This window comes from Podarcis melisellensis (genome assembly GCF_964234715.1).
Source record: "Podarcis melisellensis genome assembly, chromosome: 2".
Classification (NCBI taxonomy): Eukaryota; Metazoa; Chordata; class Lepidosauria; order Squamata; family Lacertidae; genus Podarcis; species Podarcis melisellensis.
Window position 1 is genome coordinate 91072962 of NC_138529.1, and position 23232 is coordinate 91096193.

Genomic DNA, 23232 nt, shown 5'->3' on the forward strand with positions numbered 1-23232 from the left:
TAGATTTTTTTTAAGCTTCTGATCACCTTTTCAACTCACACAAAATCATAATAATCAAGAGAGCCAAACCCGTCACTTTCCCAACTGACAGTCGCATGTATAGAAGATAAAATAATGTGGTTTAAAAAAATAAAACAGCAGTTTTCAGAAAAACAACAACACTTTTATTATATTAAAGCATAATTAAAAAATGAGAGACATTATCACGGTTATTACAAATATGCTACCTTCTTTTAAAAAGAAGTCAGGTCAGGATTTGCTATGCAAAACCAACTGATCATTTAGAAAGTAGATTTCACATAGACCTTTGTTCATAGTGAAGTGAAGTGATTCTGAATGGTCACCACATGCCAAAACTGCCCAAAGCACTAACTGATGTACTTGGACAGACTTTACACTGGAAAGGACCTATGCTGTTGCAAATTTTACAACAAAACAGTTTGCAAAGTAACTGCTCAGGTTGTTGGCAAAGAAACTGGACTATGATGCACAGAGCATTGGTTTGATTTAGCAGATTTTTAAATCTTGATAGGCCTTGCAGAATGTAAATGACTAGATCACAAGATGCCCCTCACACATTTTAAAAATCATACAGCATCCACAATGCATCCTTCTTAGCAAAACTTATCTGCCTCAGAAAGTAGATTGAAAGCAGAAGGAGAGAAATGAAGGCCTAGGGCAGCCATGGCCAAACTTGGCCCTCCAGCTGTTTTGGGACTACAATTCCCATCATCCCTGACCACGGGTCCTGTTAGCTAGCGATGATGGGAGTTGTAGTCCCAAAACAGCTGGAAGGCCAAGTTTGGCCATACCTGGCCTAGGGAAACAATAAAGCAATAGTTAGCAAAATGTAGTGATACAAGTACCAGAGTTCTACATTCATAAACATTTGAGTCATTTCTTAAGTGCATTCATTTTGTAACTGAACCACTTCTCACAAGTGGGGGACCTGCCACCTCAATAGAGGGCTCAATTGGACATTAAATGCTTTACATGAAAGAGGAGGAAAGTAATGCTTCTTGTCAACTAACCACTCTGAATGAAAAATGTTGCAAAATGGAACAGGTTAAAGTAGCTTGAAGCTAGGTGTGGAAGGTACTACCAATATTAAAAGAGGAGGTTAAGAACATCAGTATAGTCTAGTTAAATACAAGCCAAGAAGGGCAGCTTTATTCGCTACTTTATCATGGGCGTATGAAATTCAATGCCCTTTTGAATTAATGTATAATATTACAGTGGCATTTTAAAATAAGAAATAAAGGAAGGGGGAAAAGTTTTAAAAATGACACTTTACCTGCAAGGCACAACATGAATGATTGCAGTACGAGCAGTTCCCATAGCAACCTCATTTTCAGTTTCTGAGGTCAAAGGAGGCCCAACTCCAATATGTAATGATTAGAATGCTGCTTCGTTTAAGTTTTATACAATCTTTAATCTGTAGGGATACAAAGAGAAATATCATTACTATGAGATTCAGGATTACAGCTCCGTATGTTCTTTGAGATTCTCTGCCTTTCCATATGATCTAAAATAAATTCGCACCCGAAGGAATGCAGAGAAGCTGTTATTTTTAAGTCGGTGAGGCAGGTAAAAATAAATAAATCATACCCTTTAGATATAATACTATATTTTAATGTGTGTGTGTGTGTGTGTGTGTGTGTGTGTGACAGAGAGAGAGAGAGAGAGAGGCTATGACAGAAAGACTTTAAGTTAAAAGAAAGCCTACAAGTTGTGAGGAAAAAGCTCTTCTGAGTTAGATATTAGATCTTCCCACTCTGTCATCTTCTTTCCGCAGCCTTACACAAGCCGTATTAACCTCACTGCCAGCTCACTAATCTAGTAATTATTATTTAGTTAATTGTACAAAACACCTTGAAGATGGCAGCCCACTAAGTGTTTGTCATCCTCTACTTTATCCCTTGACAACTTTGAACTTGCTCACATCGCAGCAAGTGAAATGGTAATAAGGGCAAGCTACGGGTCCCTGTGGAGATGATAAATGCCCTTCTGTATACAAAGTCAGGGTGAGCCATTAGAGAAGAGCAAGACATCCCTTTTTGCCCAGGGAGCTAGGGCACAGTCTCCCCATTGCTCACGGCCTTCCAGCAGCACAGATAGCCCGAGATTAATTGCTGCACTGTAACTCAAATCTCCCGCATGACAGTGTGTTGTCTTCCTTGCAGACCTCTGGAGCAGCTGGGGGAGGGGGGTCAGCAAGTTGGCAAACCACTTAAACTCTTTTAGCCATTTGACTGGAGGTAATTTATTTTCAGCAAAGCACGACTCCATTCTCCACCCCTCCCCTTTTTAAAGCAACTTCTCTGCTATCTGGCCTTCAACGAAAAGGTTCTATCAGACTTGCTTCAGTATTCTTAATCTAAGCTCCGCTCAATCTAATATAAATTAAAACAGCCTCCCTTCACCTTTGTACTTTAAGTAGTTTTAGAGAATTAGTTTCACAATGTTTTGCCTGTTACAGATAGCTAGCCGTGTTGGTCTGCCATAGTCAAAACAAAAAAACAAACAAACAAACAAAAATCCTTCCAGTAGCACCTTAAAGACCAACTAAGTTAGTTCTTGGTATGAGCTTTCGTGTGCACACTTCTTCAGATACCAATGTTTTGCCTGTGTGTTTGGGTGGCTGTGTGTGTGTGTGTGTGTGTGTGTGTGTGTGTGTGTGTGTACACGCGCACGCACACACCCACCCACACACACATCTCTTCAAGTATCTATGCCAGGCATTTTTAGATTAAAAATAAATAAAGCCATCTAATCATATGTTCTCATTATTTATTCATCTTTCTGATGTCTGGAAGTTAAGGAGCCTTCAAGTTTACAAGACAAACGGCATGCCTAATAGAAAGTGAAGTGGTATCATTAGAGGTCCCTGCCTGCTTTTGTAAGTTAAAATTGTTCAGTTTCTAATAAAGTCAGGTTCAATGTGCTGAGAAGACTAAGAATCCCTATCATCTGATCTGCAGATGTTACTTGAAGGGAGTAATTGGAATATATTCCACAATTCTGACACGTTCGGTGATTAAGCTGACTGCAGATAAGCAGAAAAGTGTTGATCAATGGAGCTGAATAGCATTTTAACTCAAATGATTACAGCAAACATTATTAATTGGGCAAGGAGCATGTCACAGATTCTGCTATGCAATGTTCAGCAGCTCCTGTCTCGTATCTTTAAAGGACAGTTCAAGGATGCACCAGGTTTTAGGGCCATATACATTAATTGTGCTGATGAAATTAAAGCTCCCCTTTTAAGCAAATGTAAGTAACAACTGTATGGGGGACTGAACAGCATAGGAACCATGTGGGTGGCGAGGGGGGGGGGTTAACTCTTTCCATCTATGATGGTCCCAATTAACTACCCCTACCCTCAATCTGGGACGCGGGTAGCGCTGTGGGTTAAAGCCTCAGCGCCTAGGGCTTGCCGATCGAAAGGTCGGCGGTTCGAATCCCCGCGGCGGGGTGCGCTCCCGTTGTTCGGTCCCAGCGCCTGCCAACCTAGCAGTTCGAAAGCACCCTCGGGTGCAAGTAGATAAATAGGGACCGCTTTCTAGCGGGAAGGTAAACGGCGTTTCCGTGTGCAGCTCTGGCTCGCCAGAGCAGCGATGTCACGCTGGCCACGTGACCCGGAAGTGTCTTCGGACAGCGCTGGCCCCTGGCCTCTTAAGTGAGATGGGCGCACAACCCCAGAGTCTGGCAAGACTGGCCCGTACGGGCAGGGGTACCTTTACCTTTTACCCTCAATCTATGTTTATCAGAAAGGAAGCCAATCGTGGCCCAATCTTGGGGCACAAATTTCATCAGGACTAGGGTGGTGGTGGGAAATGGCTAAATTGTCTCTTCCAGTCCCCTGTGGTTCCTGTGCTGTTCAAGGCTCTGCCAATAAGCAACCATGGCAACTTTGGCATCAGAACAGAAGGCTGGCAGGCAAGTCAGTAGCACAGGTGGAAGGTAGCCCAGGTGAGCTATTTTAAGGGGAGTGGGAGCATCTTCCGCCTCCTTTAAAAAGGGACTGGGGTGAGCTATAAGGGAAAGGGGTGGTTTGGGGTAAGACAGAGGGGTTTGGGGAAAGCTGTAAGTGGATAGGCAAAGGGGTAGGTGAGGTGTAAATGAAGAGCTCTTTGGTCAGGTGTAAAGGGAGAAGGAGCTAGGATGAGGGGAAAGGAGGCCCATCTCCCAGGTCCGCACTGCCATGTGAGATCACTCTTTTTTGAGCTGTGCTTTTTCAGGCGCAGCACCCAAAAACACACATTTGGGGTGCCCTGCCTGAAAAAAGTGCAGCCCGAAATCACCTGTTTTTACTGGGACAGTTGACAGGTATGAATGTCATCAGAACAATATGACAATATTTGAGTCCCGAAATATTGGACTCAAACAGCCTCAAGCTCGCAGTACAGCCCAGAGTGGATACCATTATCTTGAGAAGTGACATTCCCAACTGTTATCACAGTTTCATAGAGTTAAAACTACATGTAATGTTAAATACATCCTGGGGTAGCTCAGTTGGTAGAGCATGAGACTCTTAATCTCAAGGTCATGGTTTGAGCCCCATGTTGGGGGAAAGCTTCCTGCATTGCAAGGAGCTGCGCTAGATTACATTTGTCGACTCATGGACTCTATGAGTCTACGATCAATTGTAACATGTTTATGGCTGTTGCTGTTTTTCTTGTGAAAAACAAATTGTATTTACTGATTTCGAATTTACCTTCAGAACTGTGTGTTTCTTTTAAACAGTCTCGTTCCTTTGGCAAACATCATTTTGTGGGGGGGAGGGATTATTGAGACTGTGGTGCAGAAAAACAGGTTGTGTACCATGTGCAGCCCCAATCCTGATCCACCCCACTCTCGGCTAAAAGCCAAAACAGACATTAAAAAAATGCAATTGTGCATTTCATGTAACTTGTAATTGGTGCATGTACGGTACTTTATTTTTTGTATTTTACATACTGCTTTTCCTAAAACATACTGACTCTCCTTAAAACTGCTACACATGCCAGGAAGGAAAATCTTTACCATACGGTTATCCAAAAGTTGTCCCCTTAACACTTCTGTTTCAGCTATGGGACTTCATTTTCTACTCCAGTCTTCGTGCCCCACTTCAAAAACTCATATACAGGAACCCCCAGAACAGTTTGGGGAAGTGGGGATAGAGAAGATGGAAAGGAAATACCATTGTGCAGGTGAACAGGGACAGTTTTGTTATATACGACCCATAGCTACATTTTTTGTATGTTTAATAATTTCCAAAAAGCCCCAATTTAATACATGCATTCTGCCCTAATTTCTGTAATGTATAAGGACAAAAAAATCGCAGACTCTAAATGGCACCAAACATAAAGTAAATGTTTGCCTTATTAAAAAGGAAAAAAGAAAAAGAAAATTTGCATAGTCACAAGTGACCTGAAGAGATGGAGAAAAATGATATATAAATACAATTTGAATCTAATGCTGTTCTCACATTTGTGCTGATGCTTTTCTAACTTTACTTTTTGGCGATTCCATCCAGCTGTGGCAAATTGTTTTGAAAGGCACCTTTGTTCGTAATTGGATTTTGATAGAAAAAGTTGACTGTAAGAACTCTGAGCATGATAAGGCAAGGAAGAAGCAACATGGGCATTGTTGAAAAAGTGTTTAGGGGCTCTTTTTCAGAGGCTCTCAGCAAATGAAATACACTGCTATGGGTACTCAGAACCTTTGGAAAACAAATTGTTGAACCTATGTGTTGCTTTGATGACTAAAAAGCAATTCCATTTTTCCCATTCAGAAGGAAAACAAATCAGTCTGCCATGAAGATGTTTGCATATAAAGTCCTATTGCTTGTACTGTCAATTTCACCTGGCATCCCATAAAAAGTATGTTTTATAAAGTAACTCAGAGCCATATCAAAAGAGCTGCAAACAAGAATAGGCTTCTTTGGGAATTGTCTCACGTTTGTTTTTCTTCTGCCCACTGGTGTGCTACTGTGTGCCAATTCTGTTAAATGCCAAAATAAATCACCATTAATGATGTATGTTGTGCATGCCAGGCAACGACTGGCATTTTAATCACCTAAATAAAAGTCAAGCTAAAGATGAGCATAAAAAACAACTCTAAAACCTAGTGTAATGACTGTCAGAGTAATGTTGCAATGCTTTGCACTCTTCCTTCAGAGTAACTCAGTGGAAATTATGTGCAGGATTAGGCGGCATGTCTTCAATCATTAACATGCCAACATGGAACCAAATCCCAACAATATAACTTACTTCCAAGTAAACCTAGGGTGATTAAAGATGGTTGCAGCACAATGAATTCCATTTCAACTTTAAAATGATTGATTCTGTTTAATCCTATAAAAGTATAACAAGAGTGCATACAGGAGATCACTAAAATAAAATTAGTTGCGCTCATCCTTAACAACTTTGCTGTTGTTGTTATAATACGGAAGCCTCTTGTACCAACGTGCTTAATTCAGCTAACACTCTCTGCATGCCCCTGAAGCTTCACTCTAGATTGCACAACGGAAGAAGCAAACTGTAGTGTACTTGACCCCATTGAAAGGTGGCTACTTACGCTCATGGATTACTAGTGCAATTGTTTTAAGTCTAGCAGTGTTATTTTGTAATAACTGAGGCCTCAGGGATGTTCCATGTACAATGCATTGCAGAAATTCAGACATGACAGCCTGGCCATCACTGCCTAGAAAAGTCTGTAGCTGGTACACCAGAAGCACCCATTGAAAGTGTTTCATGTCACTATGGCCAATTCAATTTCCAGAGTTACCTGTACTAAATGCTAATGTACCGTTTTCCACTGTACTGAAAGTTGAGCTCCAACAGACTCCTCCCTCTAATAATAATAATAATAATAATAATAATAATAATAATAATAATAATAATTTATTTGTACCCCGCCCATCTGGCTGGGTTTCCCCAGCCACTCTGGGCGGCTTCCAACAAAGATGAAAAATACACTAAAATGTCACATATTAAAAACTTCCCTGAACAGGGCTACCTTCAGATGTCTTCTAAATGTCAGGTAGTTGTTTATCGCTTTGACATCTGATGGGAGGGCGTTCCACAGGGAGGGCGCCACTACTGAGAAGGCCCTCTGCCTGGTTCCCTGTAACTTGGCCTCTCGCAGTGAGGGAACCGCCAGAAGGCCCTCGGAGCTGGACCTCAGTGTCCGGGCAGAACGATGGGGGAGGAGACGCTCCTTCAGATATACTGGACCGAGGCCGTTTAGGGCTTTAAAGGTCAGCACCAACACTTTGAAACGTACTGGGAGCCAATGTAGGTCTTACTGTCTTTGTAGTTCTGTAAGGGATAAACTACAACTCCACAAATACTTTAGGAGGCGGGAATGTACTTTAAATATATACTGTGTATGCAGTCTCCACCAGCTCTTCCAACAACTTTTGGATCCTCTTCTCATTGGATTTTATCTATTTGGGGTGGTCATTACAAGAACTTTGTAACTAAGAATTAGTGTCCAGGTTTGCCTTCCCACCCTACCAAGCCCTTTTCATATGCCACCCACTACTGGGCCAATAACGATACTTCCAAATAATAATAATAATAATAATAATAATAATAATAATAATAATAATTCACCAATAGCTACTTAACACAGACCACTTAATTTTATCCTAGAAGAAATAACTCCAACCTAAATGGTCTTACCAAAGAAGGAACCATTGCCTTTATTGCACACTACTGCTTCCCAAAGTTCTGCTACTGGAATCATGGGGGAACTGGCTGACCCACTTTGCCCTGAGCTCCTTGGAAAATGAACTGTATGTCATACATTTAAATAATTAATTAAACAGGTGTTCTTAGTAAGGAAGTATACTATTAAAAGCACTAATATCTTTCTTGCAGAACATGGATCTCCATTTTCAGCTTCTTCTTTTTTGAGCTACACACTTTGAAAGCTTGATACTTGCATAGTTTTCATGAAATATGTACAGTACCTCTAACTTCCCTGCAAAACATGATACACTATATATAGCACCCAGTCCTTGTAAAAGGAATTACTTGACATTAATTTAGTCTTCAAGGAGGCATTTAGTGATATATTCCCAATGAAACTTATGCAAACATAGTATTTCAGAAATCACCTTATTTATATTACAAGTGAAAGCAGAGGAAATAAGAAGAGGGAAAGCAGTTACAAGAGGAAGAGTTATAGAAGCAAGATAGTGGGATCAACAAATGAACTCAACTCACCACTCATTCTTCCAGAAAACATGCCAGATCATGAAATGTCTCACATCTTCCTTATATGTCATGAGAATGACATATACATAAAAGCCTTTGATATGATAAGCACCATGCAGAATACTTATATGCAAGCAGCCTACTGTACGAAGTTACTTTGTCAAATGAGGCTATTATGCATAATGTTCACAGTGTGGGATAAATGGAATTTAAATAGCTGAAGCACATATTGAGTTATTGGGTATCTCCTTGTCAGACTAGGATGTGATTTCATTTTGCTGCTACACTGAAGTCACACACAATAACAAAGCAAGAGCCCATCTCAGCCTAGCGATTCATACTTGTCAGGCCTCTTCTCTCTGTGGTGTACAGAAAGTCCCATTTCGCTGCAGCACATCCACCATCAGTTGTCATGAAACTCAATTACAATCTAAACAAAATGAGAGACAGTGGGCTCTGTACATATCTTTGTTATTTTGTCTCTTCCAAGTTCCTCAAAAACAATTCTGAAAATCTGACAGATTCCTCTCCTCTCCAATAAGCCCACCCCCAAGCCTGTAAAAGCTGCTTCAGACTGCCCTCCAACCCTCCAGAGCAGATTTGGAGAGGGTTGCAGGGATGAACAGATGAGGGTTCAGTCCTAGTGCATGAGTGGAAGTCTGTTCTGCTCATACCTGGGTAGCATTAGATAAACTATACTAGTTCATATGAGAATGCTATTTTATTAAGTAATTCCTGGTCTGCTTAATTCCTTGATAAAAAGTCCTTGACACAGTGTTTTGCAAATTACATGGTGGCAACTTATGCAGCTGAAGCATTGTTGTTTTTGGGTAAAGACAAAGGCAAAGTAGGTGTTGAGATGTTCCACCTTCTCTCTTTCTTCTTTCCCAGTACAGTCATACCTCAGGTTGAATGTGCTTCAGGTTGAGCACTTTCGGGTTGTACTCCGTGGCAACCCGGAAGTAACAGTGCATTACTTCTGGATTTTGCCGCTCGCACATGCGCAGACGCTCAAAATGATGTCACGTGCATGCACGGAAGTGGCAAAACGCAACCCACGCATGCACAGATGCACTGTCGTGTCTTACATTCCATTCAGGATGCGAACGGGGCTCTGGAATGGATCCCGTTCGCATCCCGAGGTACCACTGTAGGTGGAAGTGTGAAGAGGCAGGCCTCAAGCTGCTGTACCTTCTTTTCCAGCAAGGCATTTGCTTCAGGAGTAGTTTTGCACAACATCCTGATCCTATGTCTACTGTGAGACAGCACCCCGGGACTCTCCTTCAAACTCCTCACTAAAGGCCTTCACAAATGCCTCTGTTTACAACCACAATGATAATGGTAATAATTGTATCATTTATCCCCCACCCATCTGGCTGGGTTTCCCCAGCCACTCTGGGCAGCTTCCAGCACATTAACAAATGTAAGTCCTAGTCACAAGTTGCAATCAGCTAAATAGAACTGCTACTGATTGTTAACGCTTCCCCCAATTTTTAGAGGAATAGAAGGCTACTGTAACACACACGCACATTTAAATTATTGTGGTTTACAAAAAACAGAGCAGTATGTATACAACCAGTAAATCAGTAATGCATCAAACCATTAACACAAAAACAATTATTTATAACTGATATAACTTATATTGGTTTAAACGTTACACTGTTAGCTGTTCTGTATTTCTGAATATTCTTTCAACCTAAATGCAGGTTATAAATGAATTAACAATGCTAATAAGTAAGTAAATACATTCCCGACCAGCTACTAATCTCATCTCGTTCTTTGCCTGGAGTGGATTTCTATCCTAGAAATACTGTGCTCATAGTTCAAATATTTTTCATTGTTTGGTTAAGAGTTCACATTTCTACAAAGACTGAAAGGCCCATTTCTCTGTAGCTTATATTATCTGATTATTTAACTGCCTTTCTCCTAGCCTACAGATACTATCTTTCAAGGCTGCTTCACACTGTCCATTCTTTAAGTGAACAGCTTTTGCCTTCAACCCCAGACTTTTCAAACATAAGGTTAGGAGCTTAGTTCTTTATTACTCCTGTGATGCCATTAACGTTCCACTTGCCTCACACAAAAAGACATCCACCCTTAATTTTTCAAACTAATAGCATCTAGAAAGCTGTGTATTTTCTCTTACTGAGAAAATAGGCTTCCCAGAGCAATTGGGACTAGAAGTAAATTGTTGGAATTTATCTCCCAGCATCCTTTGGCATATCCATTGTGCACTGTTCAGCTGTAGAAGAATTTATGCAGTATCAGCTTTAATTCATTTTGGGCTGGACTGAACACAGTCTGCTAATTTAGCTCGTCAAACAAATCTACATCAAAAACATACTATTAGTATGACTACAAAATTGTTCAGTGTTGGGAGTGTTAATCTGACTCAGTAGTTTGTAATTTAAGCAAATGTCAACAAAGTCCATACAAATATATATAGTTTAATGAAAAGTCCTGATGTGTGTTGTGGTCACTGAAAATATGTAACAGTAGATTTGAAAAATTTTGCTTTCTTTGATCAGAAAATAAAAATGATAAGCGTTTTAGTGAATGAAAGAAAATCACGGGAAGAAACAACATACACACATTTATCCAATTTCAAATTACATAAATTATTTTTCTTTAAAAGCTGTCATTGTTGAAAGCAATGTATTAACTTTTTCCACCAGCCAGAGACTGGCAGATGACATTATTTTACACTTTGTTTCTTTTCATTTCTGTGGTGAAACTTTAGCATCAAGACCTCTCTGTGTTTGGAACGTTCAATATGCCAGACTAGAAAGAATTTTTAAACTTGCATGGCTACTCATCATTACAATTCTCTAGACAGCTTACAAATGATGTTTGTGTGTCTGTCGATAGACAGTATTTAATCTGTGGCTTAACTTCAATGTGACTATACGCAGAAGATAACACCAGGTTTGTTGAAGGTGGTGTAGAGACACTTCAGATCTAAGACTGCAATTATATACACACTCAAACGCAAGTAAGTGTGATCAAACTCAAACTTATTTCGGAGTAGATATGTAGAGGATTATGCCAATTCACACATGACTTAGTGGCTTATTTTCTCCACATACACTTTCCCCCATTCATGTCCCACGTATGAAACTGCATGGGGGGTATCAAGAGTGAAAAGATACTGCTAGTATACAGCTTAATGATATATCCATTTACTATCCAGATTTCACAGACATGTTCTTTATGTGATTCCACACATGAGGCAGGGTTGGGAAGAGAAAATGAGTAAACAATTTGAATACATGAATCAGATTATATAATCTTAAGAAGAAAGCAAGCTGGCAAGCTATGCTCCACTACTACACTACCTAAATGTAATATAGATTCATTAAATCCTATTCATGTATAGTCAAATCACATACATTAGTGTTTCTCACTCAGTTACGTCCTAGCATTCATCCATGTGAGCATCAGTCCTCACACTGGCCTTTTTTCAGCTGCAACACTAAACTATGGTTAGCATTATGGGAGGAAGCCTTGGGCTATAAAGACTCCCCTTCCCTTCTGATAAACTTCCTCAGCTTATCACAGTTAAGTATTATGTTCAAAACAGATCAACGACTAAACTTGTTAGCATCCAAGCTCATTTCCTTTGGGGATTTTATTATTTCTTTCAAGCAGCATCTGGTTGGAAATCAAAGTTTTTATTAACAACAAATGCCATACCGTGAATATTCAGTTTATCCTGTATTTATTTTTTTATCTTCGGCAGATGGTTGTAAAACTATTAGCATTTGTTCTTTTAAAAACATTCTGGAGGGATCAAATAATACAGACAAGTAAATACAAGGAGCAGTCAAGCAATTGTAAGTGGTTGATGAGGATACAAATAATCAGCTTAATTTAAAATTGGGCTTTACTTCAGCCCTGTAAGTGGGTAATGCTCATTTGGTGTATACCAAACCACAAAGCTACTAATCTCGCTACTTTCAAAATGCAAAACAAATGATCTACAGGTGCTGAGCAACAGGTTTTGAAAAAGCAACAGTTCACCTGATGTCAGTGGGAAGCTCCAAAAATTTATAAGAAGTTAGTACAGAATGGTTTGCCAGCTGTTACTCTTAATTTAGTAACGTCTGGGAATGCTGAAGCCTCATTGAGACAACTTTTTTTAGAGGGAAGTTTGCCCTATAGGTCCTCCTACTTCTTCAAACTTACCATTTTATATTTAGGTAAGGTAAAGGAACCCCTGACAGTTAAGTCAAGTCGAGGGCAACTCTGGGGTTGCGGCACTCATCTCGCTTTACAGGCCGAGGGAGCCAACATTTGTCCGCAGACAGCTTCCGGGTCATGTGGCCAGCATGACTAAGCTGCTTCTGGTGAACCACAGCAGTGCCATAGTTGTCAACCTTCCCTTTTTTGGCGGGAAATTCCCTTATTTCAGCGCCGTTTCCCACTGCTATCCCGGTTTGTTAAATATCCCATAGACTGTCTCTGGGACAGGTGAGGCTGCTGATCCCTTATTTTCAAATCCGAAAGTTGACAGCTATGAGCAGCGCACGGAAACACAGTTCACCTTCCTGCCGGAGCGGTACCTATTTATCTACTTGCACTTTGATGTGCTTTCGAACTGCTAGGTTGGCAGGGCAGGGACCGAACAACAGGAGCTCACCCCGTCGCTGGGATTCGAACCACCAACCTTTTGATTGGCAAGCCCTAGGCTCTGTGGTTTAGACCACAGTACCACCCACGTCGCCACATAGAATTTCAGTTGATTCATAATGCAGACCATTATCAGGGAACCATTCTATCTGTTCTCTTATTATCCCAACTGTGTGACTATCCTATCAGAGGATGAAAACCAAGGATAAAGCAGTTTTGGAAAAGTACAGATCTTTTAAAGGCCATAACCTAGTTCTTAACAGTGAAAAACCAATATAATAGGATACAGATTTGTAAACAAACCCAGCAAAGCATTATGTTGTAAACATTTTTCTAAAAGGCAAAGTACTTGTATATCTTCTCTATTTGTGTGTAGATATACACACTTATTTGGCTCGGCAATTTTATTTGCAACCTATTAATATTTTAATTAATATTTAATCAATTTAAGTAATTAATTAATTATTATTGTTGCTCACTTCTTTTATCATGGTCATCTCAGGACCCTGCACGGTAATTGATAATTCATTTCATGTTGAGAGAATTATAAGCCTCATTTATGTGGCAAGCAAAACCAGCTCTTCTATCACCTTCCTTCACAATGGTGACTACTCTTCTTACCAATGTATGACTATTGTTACCAAGGTTTTCTTTCTCGTGACTACTTCGCAAACTTTAAGACACTGAAGTGGTTTCCCTGGCATTAAATAAGAACCCCCTTGGAGAGTGTAAGAATACATTTGGAAAACCTAAATGGCCAGACACCGTGAAAATGCTTATTGTACATTGTCTGGATTCCCCATATGAAAATCACTGCAGCAGTAGCACTCATGTGCCTACAGAGAAAACTCCACATGATGACATTTAAAATTTAACACCTGAAATGCTGAATACACTGTTTATTATAGTGCGCCCTAGGTGTGCAGTAAGCCATCACCAATAATTTTAGCACTCATCCCAGAAGATGGTTACTTATTTTATTTCCCTATGGAATGTATTATTCACTTTATATTCCAGAAAATCCAAAGTGATGTTCAGAAAGTCTTTATATGTAATTTAATGCTTGAAAATAGATAAGAAGCATGGCTGTGACCATCTCTCTGGAAAGGCTTGTCTAGATATGTAATAGGCACAAAGAGACCAATATGATTGGTGCCTGTCTAATTTGTACAGGGTGGAAATTTCTATACAACTGGTACTGCAATGCTAAAAGTCTGGTTTTGACTTGTCATGGAGCAGATGTCCTAGGCACCATCGGAAGAGCTTCCTCTGATGAGCACAGCTGTCCAACAAGTATATAGTGGGTGAGATTATCTTTCAAACGACCTGGTGTTGAATTGTTTCAGGCCCCTTGCTAAAACTTTATATTTGGTCCAGAGAAATAATTGCAGCTAGTGTAGGTTGTTCAGTCATAGTTTTATATACTAGTGGTAGTCTATTCCACTTCCACCTACCCTTTTTGCACAAACTGAGGCTTCCAGGCTAACCTTAAGGGCACCAAGAGTATTGAACTAATTGAGTAGTGAGGTTAACCTCTGTGAACTTTGATAGGTGTCCATCACCTGGCATCCTGATGACATCAGGTGGTAAACAAATGGGTGGTCCTGCCCACCTGTCAAAGCTAGCCCACCAGAAGGGGGCAAATTAGGGATCTGATTTGATCTAGTCCTCTACCCCCTGTGCACTTTTTTAAGATAACATTTTATTTTTGCTTCTTTTACATTGTGTGGAAAAATCCAATCATAATTTCCCATGCAACATCCAGTTAAGTTCTCAGTTTGACAAATGTAATTTTGTTGCTGTGAACATTCAGCAAAAAAAATAAAAAAAAATCTACCAGCCATACAATTATATGATACCTACATGTCCATGAACTGATTAATTCTATAGAGCAAATGTTTTCATTCTGTCGCTGTCCCCTTTCTCAGTAACTTCCCGGAATTGCCGAATATAACTGAAAATAAACTCTGAAATAAAAGCAAAGAAATTGCATTGCATTCAATTTATGTAAGGCATTATTTAGCTTAAAACTGATATAAAAACCCTGCATGTTTACAATATCCTATCAGAAGGCTTGAAAGCATGAAGGAAACAGCACAACTTAAGTATGTGGATTTTGTGGCATTATTGATACCAGCCCTCCCACCCTTTTTTATTTCCCAAGGAGTGAATTATAGTTGTATAAACTCAGCCTCACACTAAATGCTGGCTCCTGCTGGAAAGAAAGCAGTAAGACTGCAGAAAGCTCTTTCTCCTCGCCAGAGGCCATCAAGCTGCTAAAGTATTCAGCAGTCAGCTGTGGCATGGAAATGAGAGGAAACACCTGCAAAAGCAACATCAAGCCCGGGTAATACCAGAAAGATTCCTACAGGGGGTATCGTGTGGGATGATCTGAAGTGCACAAAATAATCTCTCCACTAACCTGTTTGCAGACCCAAAAATGTAATTTTCTCAATCTGAAAGTGTTCATAATTGTCCTCAACACACTACTTTTGACCTACATTGATTCTGGACCTTGTCATCCACAAGAGTTGGTGAGGTTACTTGATATGTGTCTGAAAATTATCCCCTTAATTAGGTTACCCATGCCTTTTCCTCCCTGCACATGCCCCATGTGAATGAAGAAAGAAGCAGTGGTTGTGATCTTGGTACATGTCCACCCACAGCGCCATTGGACAGGTGTGGATACACCCCCCCCACTGCCAGGACCACCTGTGTTTTCAAATAGACACACTGCTGGGTAATGCAGACTCAATCTGCAATCAGCTTTTAGTTTGAATTCAAACCAGTTTCTCAATAAGCACAAACATATGCAATAAATCTTGATTTTGTAGACTATGGAGAAAAAAGCAAGCACTCCATTGAGTCTAGAATAAAGTGTTGTGTGTACATAGCCCTTATGTGTTCTCTCTCTTTTTTAAATAGAGAAGAGATATACATCCAACACCAAAGGACCAATTTTGTATGCAGAGGGCCACAGGTTCAACCAAAAGCATCACCAGGTAGGGGATTTCATATAGTGTGGAAGGGAAATAACTCACTCTGCCCAAGATTATGGGGACCTGCTGACATTGAGATTAGATAGTGTTGGGTTAGATGAACATATGGTGTGACTTGGTATAAGGCATTCATTTACGTTCCTTTGTTCAAGTGGACAGAGCCACCACCAAAAAACAGGAAATTAATCTTCCATTTCATTTTCTTCCATTGCATGACTTTCACAGATACAAGAGGAGTAAAGGACTACTCAGCCAGTGTAAAAGAGCACCAGTATACTTCAAACTAATTCTCACAAAATCAAGAGAATGCTCTCAAAATCAAAACTCATCTATAACTCCTAAATACAGAAAAGGAAAAAGGGACCACATAAAAAGACAAAGACATGATTAGAATAAGGAACAACATTATGAGTATTGTTAAGTACCCAAATATCTCTTAGCTAGATGAATAAGCAATTTTCAAAAAAAATATTAAGCAAACAAGTTGAGGCATTCTTGGCAAATGACCAAGAAACATGATCTTTCTCAGGGATGGGTTTGAGGGTTGGGGAATGGAGAGCTAATCTCATTTGGGAAAAATTTCCTCCCATCCCCAAACAAGTGGATTAGACAAACCTTGGGTATGAAGAGCTTCATTCACCATTTTACTCCACTCATTGATGGGAGACAGCTTTCTTAGTCCTTTAAGCACCAGTCCAATGTGACCAATACCCCTGGAGCCATCTTTGAGGGTTAGTGTTTCTCTCCCCTTCCAGGATTACAAATAACTCTCACTGACTTCAGTGGGAGTTACTTGTATCTGCCAGGGGAGAATCATGATGGAGTGTGCAAGGAAGCATTCTGCCCTTAAAAATGTCAAAAATCATTAGGAGTGACTGCGCAGCATGAGCAGGAATCAATATTAGAGAAGACAGGAGTAAGCAAATGAGACAGGAAGTGGAGACTGTTAAAGGGAAACCTAGAAGCAAAATAGAAACCTGTGGGGGAGAGAAAGATATTGGCCCAGGGATAAAAATATACGCAGGGGAAGGAGGAGGAAAATGAAAATAAAGAGAGAAATGAGACACTAACAAGCCTCAGCAGCAAAAGAGGGGGAAGAAAATGGCCTTTGCAAGGGATTAAACAGAAGGAAAACAGATTGGATTATAATTCTGAAGCTACATTGTAGCAATGTGATTAGGATTTTAATTTATTTTTGTATGTTAATATACAAACACTGTAATATAAACGTATACCATGTATCATATTTACATGTGAAAATTGGAAGTTACATTAACTATATATTTCACAGGTAATGTACTATAGAGTTCCAAATTCAGTCAGTTTAAAGCATTTGCATACTTGGTTTTTGCTTAAGAGAAATTATTCCAGTTCAAGCAGCATTTAACCATCAACTAAAAAAGATTTTTTTCATATATATACACTTCATACCTCAGCATTTAAGACCTACCACTTGAGTGGGTTTGTCTTATTTCTACTATAAAGCACTGAACTACAAGGTGGTATGAAAACTCTCTGTTGTTGGTCCCACGATAGCCAAAGAGCACTACTGTATTTAGCAAATGCAAGTCAATGCTAGATGCTAGATGTTGCTGCTCTATGAGATATTATATAAAAGTAAACTATTAACTAATGGAGTGTTATGAGAGGGGGTAATAGACTCCTTCTGGAGTAGCTTGTCCACCTTTGGTCCCCACTCTGCACTCGGCTGTGGCTCCTAAAAGCTATCAGCGTGAGGCAGCAGCCACACCCTGGGAATGGCTTCAACTGGCAGGCTGATCTTCCCCTGCATGTGGAAAAAAGGCAGCAGCGGATTGAGCAAACAAGATCAATAGTGGGGTCCAATGGTCAAGAAGGAGGTTTCTGCACATGCTGTAGAAGAAAGTGAGGAGCAGATGGGGCTTGTCAACCTGGGAAGGTAGCCCATCTAGAAGAAGGAAAACTATGCTCCTAATCCTCTGCTGCCTTGGGCGGGAGGGGGAGTTGGGAGAATAAAAGGCAAAGGAGTAGACCCTACACAGATCCAGAGTGGAGTTCCTAAGACAGCTGGATGGCACCTTTTGCACCTTCTTCTGGCAACCAAGTTAGTGCCAAACGTATTGTTCTGCTTTCCTTTGGACCACATCAGAGAAGCTGGAGGGCGGTCTGGTCGTCTGGGCAGTCCAGGACCTCCATATACACTGCCCAGGCTTGTGCCCCAGGGATTTCACTTTGGTGCTGCTAACACAGTGATTTGACTCCATCCCTGGAGGCACACTCCATTGGTTTTCAAGGCAGATGGATGCCAACAATAACGACTTTGGCTCTCCCACCATTGAACCTGATGTGTTTTGACTCTATGTGGTTTCAGCTTTAAGTGCAATCCCTAGAACGTAATCCCCATTTAACTTGCAGGCTTACGGTATCCGGGGAGAAACTACAGGTTTCTAGATGGCTAAACCAGAATGAACAGATTACTTGCTGCAAAGCAGCTATAATACTGCTGGATCACTTCTCCTTATTCTAAAGAAGAAAGACATTAAATAAAGGATATTTATGAGCTACTGAATGGTAAGTATCTTTCCTGCCTGAAGAAAATATTAATGAAGCAGACAAAATTTAAAATTTGTTTCCTAGGACTTGGAATTAGTTCACAGAGCAGAAGTAGATAGGAGTAACAGGAAGTCTTATCTCCCCTCCCCCCCCCACATGTGTCCACATCATCTAGACACACTGGCCCACATTATTTTACTTAGGTATTTTGAGTAGTGGATTATTTAATTTGCAGCAACTGATTTTTAACAGCCCAAGCCTCACGTCAACTCAGTCAAAATCATTTTGCAAGTGAATGATCCTTTGCTGGTAACAAATCTTCTGAAAAGGAAACCCCAAACAACCCTCTGGTAACACAAGATGCTCCATTTCCTTAAATTGCTATATAATGTGTTACAAGGCTGAGGGCTACAGGCTTGAAAAATTATGGAGAACATGATATATGTGACTTGAATCATATATGTTTTCCCCTTTTCTTTTCATTGCTTTAGGTATATTTATTATCACTGCAAAAAGGACCAACCGACTTAGCATCCCCTAACATCGATTCCAGCTAAATATCCCTCTGAGAAGCCAACTGTCAAATCATCTCCCACAACTCAAGAGGCATCGGTTTTCTTCTTTTGTTCCATCCCCCTCTCCCCCACGTTTCTTTTCCACTGGCTAACTTTCAGCCTTCAGTGAGTAGAGTCATATCCAGCTCCTTTAGCCTCAAACAAGAGTTCCAAAAAGGCAGTGAGAAATCAAGATAAGCTTCAGCTGGACCAATGGAAATCACACAAAACATTATACTGTCACACAATATACTCCAAATATATTAAAGTAGTAGTACCATGGAGGTGCACACCTTATAGTACCCAATCTTTCAATTTATGCTATGAACTGTAATTAAATGGCTAAATACACAGTCCTGCCGTGGTTTCCATGTGTGATATAAACATAACAGGTAAAAAGAAACAATTGACATGAAATATTCACCTGTTAAGGAACCCTCAGTTAAGGAGCACGACACCTCAAAACTCACAGGCATTGTACTCAATTGTAGCCTTCAACATACCAAACTGAATACAAAAGGCTAAGTAAAAAACGGGAATCACCTCCAACTTTCTCATACACCCTGAGATGCAATCTACCAAGTCATGGCTTTCGGTAGAGGCCTGTTTTAGGATATCACTTATTATGAGTCTCTAGTACACAGGCATCTTTCTTCTTCACTTGCCGAGTTCCATTGCATCAGAATCTCTGGCTGTTCTAAAAGAAGTTACTGACTCAAACTTGTGTGCTTAAAAGGGTTAACCTGGTCCCTGAGCTCAAGTTACCAGTGTGAGTATGGCTTAGCGGGTTCTGCTCCCTCCTCCATTCTCAGACTTTTTCTCCTTCATGCAAGTGAACTGACTCTCTCTAAAATGAGATTTTATAGCCTGCATCTTTGCTAATCCAAATACTGAATGATCTTTTTGTAAGGAAACCTAGTACTTTTTTTCTCCTTTTAAATCATTTGGAACCTTTTTCATCATCTTTTTCCTACTCCTAATGGATGATGACTTGTTTGCTGCAACTTCTGGAAACTGTGAGTAAAATATTCACTTATTTGTGAAGCTAAGTGTCTGTGATTTATTCTAGCCTAAGCATTTTCATGGAGAATTTTTATTTAAAGGTGGATGAGGACAGGTGTAACCCTAACCAAGTTTTAATATGCTTGGTAGCAATCACCATTGCACTTAACTCTCCTACTGGACAGTAGGAATCTCTCTTCCAAACCTCTCTCCAACAGTAACCTACACTCAAAAGGGTCAAGCTGCTAGACGCCCAAGTTGAAAATGAGGGTGGTTTTCATCTGGCTTTGTCAGTCCAACAACACTAGGCTTGGGACAGGTTAATGAGCAAACCATATCTGATTGGGGCAGCAGCACACACAGAACTTCAGCCTGTTGCATGAACCTTGTGGGTGTGTGGGTGTGAAAGAGTAAGTGAGAGAGACGTGCAAAAATAATGACTATTGTATCAGAATAGAATTATTTTATATCACATCTGAATCTTGACAACCGAAATTTAAGTAAGCAACAGAGGCCTATCAAAGACCAGAAGTAAAATACCAGGACTAAAAACCTCACCTAGTGCTAAATTAGTTATTGCTTGGAGTGATTTTGCTTTGTATAATAATATGTTTACTATTCACGTTTCATGCACCATAACCACAAAAATCTCACCCAAATCTAAGCACTTCATGGTAGTAAATCTTCATAGGCAGGCTCAAATAATAACTAATATTCCCCTTGCTACAATGATAGGTTTATTGAAAGTTTAAAGGAAGATTAATTCCTTCAAACATAGACAGCACACAATTTGTTGACTCAAAATACTTAGTGGTCCAGACTTTTTCACTAGGAAGTGATTTCCATTAAGCTGTAAAAGTGAGCATGCCTTTATCGAAAGAATTTTAATCATTGTATCTTTCTCCTTCCTACGACAGCTGTCATCGTGTCACCATAGCAGAAAGAAGTTAAATGTCACTCCCCAGCTTCCAAGTTGTCACTTAACAGCAATGAAATATGCATTGTTCCAGAGAGGAGAAATAAACATTTTTACTGAGAGCTTCAGGATGCACTGAAAACTTTCTAGCAAGCTCATGCATTTTGTACATGATGCAGAGCAGAAACAATTAAACATCTCCCCCCCTCAATAAACACATTGCACAATTGTGTGCACAAATTACAGCATATCATATGGGCCAGGTCTTGGAAGTCATAGAATTGTAGAGTTGGAAGGAAACACAAGTGTCATCTAGTCCAACTGCTTGCAACGCAGGAATCTATTGCCCAATGTGGGGCTCAAACCCACAACCCTGAGATTAAGAGTCTCATGTTCTGCCAACTGAGCTAATTCTTCAACAATGCAGGATGCAACTACAGCATGCAACAGATTCTTGTCCACCCACTGGTTAAATGCTCCCAGGAAAGGAGAGTCCACCAGTTCCTGAGGCTGTCTATTCCAATATTGAACAGCTCTTACTGTTAACCGTGAAATCCAAATTGTCATTAAATATCTAACAAGTTCATCATGAAGTCCCTAATCAGGCATACAAAGAACATTCTCCTTGGAACGTGACAGTAACCTGGATTAGAATTTACATTGGAATACGTACGCCATCTTATCTTTTCAAATAGTGAGCTGGGGTTTCTTGTTTTGTTTCTCTCCCCCCCCCCCCAATGTTATTACCGTATTTACCAGTGTCCCTTTCCCCCCTTCATTTGTTATTGTGTGGCTCTTTGTGTGTACATAAAGTACACAAAAGAACGACAAGAACACAGAAAGGACAAAAGAGGCAATAAAACAAAGAATTCATGTAGAAATCATTAATTGCAACAAACTTTAAGTCACAGTTTTCCAGTTCTGAGACACCTGAAGTGTATAGTGAAGGCACACCTAAGATGACAATTGGATAGAACTGTGAATCAACTGCGGTTCTTAAATGCTGAAAAATTCTTAAACGCTGAAAATTAAGATTGTATTGAAACAGTACATCATCCTCATGGAAGTGAACGACAATGGTCTTTTTGTGTTAGTGCTCCATAACACAGAAACATGGGCATTTCACTTTACTGTATGATCTAGAGAATGTCTATGCCAGCGCTACCCATTGCCAAAAAATGCATTGTTGGTGTACATATTCTCCATGCAAAACAAATAGTAAGCAACCTCCAAACTTGACAGTCGCCCAACATGCAGTGCAGAAACTTTAATGACACCCTCTGAATGAGTGGCACACTATTTGAACTGAACCTGAGAAGTTATCAGTCCACTTCACTATCTCAAAACATAACACTGAATGACTGAAGAGATGTGACAACATGAAATAACACAATTTCATGAATTCACAGGTTGCCTCATGTGCTTTCTGTAATTTGCAACATTAAGATATATTGATTACTCAGAAGTGGTAGAGCACAGGTTATGGAGGTAATCACAGCCGACAAACAATTCATGCTGCAATATATAATGCTGTTTGTGCCACATGCTTCATAGACTTATTTCAGAGATTGTAAAAAAAGAAAAAAAGTACATTGGACAGCTTAGAAAAATTTATTACTACCTTCAGTCATATTTCTGAAATTTGTTATGGAGTGTGTAAGACAGGCATGGCCAAACTATTCCCTCCGGATGTTTTGGGACTATAATTCCTATCATCCCTGACCACTGGCCCTGTTAGCTAGGGATGATGGGAGTTGTAGTCCCAAAACATCTGGAGGGCCAAGTTTGGCCATGCCTGGTGTAAGACCATTATGATGTGAGCCTAAGCCCCAGTTGAATTTTGCCTCAGCATGTAATGGTTGGGCTTTAGCCCTCTGATCTGCCAGTTTCTATCCCTCTTCCCTCTTTCTCTTAACCTATTGAATTGGAGAAGAAGATGGAAAACAGTGAACAACGGTGAAGCCCAAAGCACTTCTAAACTATTGCATTGAAAATGAAAACTCTGGGAAGTGTCATTAAAAAAAATAAATCCTGTTTTAAGAGACACAGTTAAAAAAATACCAGAGTTCCAGTCTGCAGTGGAGGATCTAAAACAGTGGTTCTCAACCTGTGAGTCCCCAGATGTTGTTGGACTACAACTCCCATCATCCCTGACCACTGGTCATGCTGGCTAGGAATAATGGGAGTTGTAGTCCAACAACATCTGGGGACACACAGGTTGAGAACCACTGATCTAAAATGTTCTGGCACAATCCCTACAGAATGTTATCACTTAGGAAGAGCTATGGCCATATGTCTTGACTGCTGTTATTCTCCCCCCTCCCCTGCCCCCAGCAGCTTAGTAAGTTTAGGAAAGGCAGAAGATGACGAAACTGGCAAGTCACCCTGGCACC

At 40.2% G+C, this 23232-nt stretch overlaps 1 protein-coding gene and 1 long non-coding RNA gene across 10 annotated transcripts in view; one reads left to right on the plus strand and one right to left on the minus strand.

Moving 5' to 3' along the window:
• Positions 1-23232, minus strand: part of LOC309364369 (contactin-4) — a 528932-nt gene that overhangs the window by 268551 nt on the left and 237149 nt on the right. For 6 of the 7 annotated variants that reach the window (XM_081901475.1, XM_081901476.1, XM_081901468.1 and 3 more), the window contains one exon: positions 1295-1435. In XM_081901475.1, coding sequence (XP_081757601.1) covers positions 1295-1349 — 55 coding nt within the window. In that variant the 5' untranslated portion in view covers positions 1350-1435. Of the gene's footprint in view, positions 1-1294; positions 1436-14699; positions 14716-23232 lie in introns of those variants that run through there. The other variant, XM_081901474.1, reaches the window with a different exon arrangement.
• LOC309365371 lies at positions 3934-19843 on the plus strand. Of its 3 annotated transcripts, XR_014166067.1 has the most exons (6): positions 10901-11199; positions 11947-12040; positions 14010-14140; positions 15762-15838; positions 18230-18385; positions 18859-19843. It is a non-coding gene; the product is annotated as an uncharacterized lncRNA (long non-coding RNA). The 3 variants fall into 3 exon arrangements; XR_014166068.1 differs by lacking the exon at positions 11947-12040; XR_014166066.1 differs by lacking the exons at positions 10901-11199; positions 11947-12040; positions 14010-14140 and adding an exon at positions 3934-3972.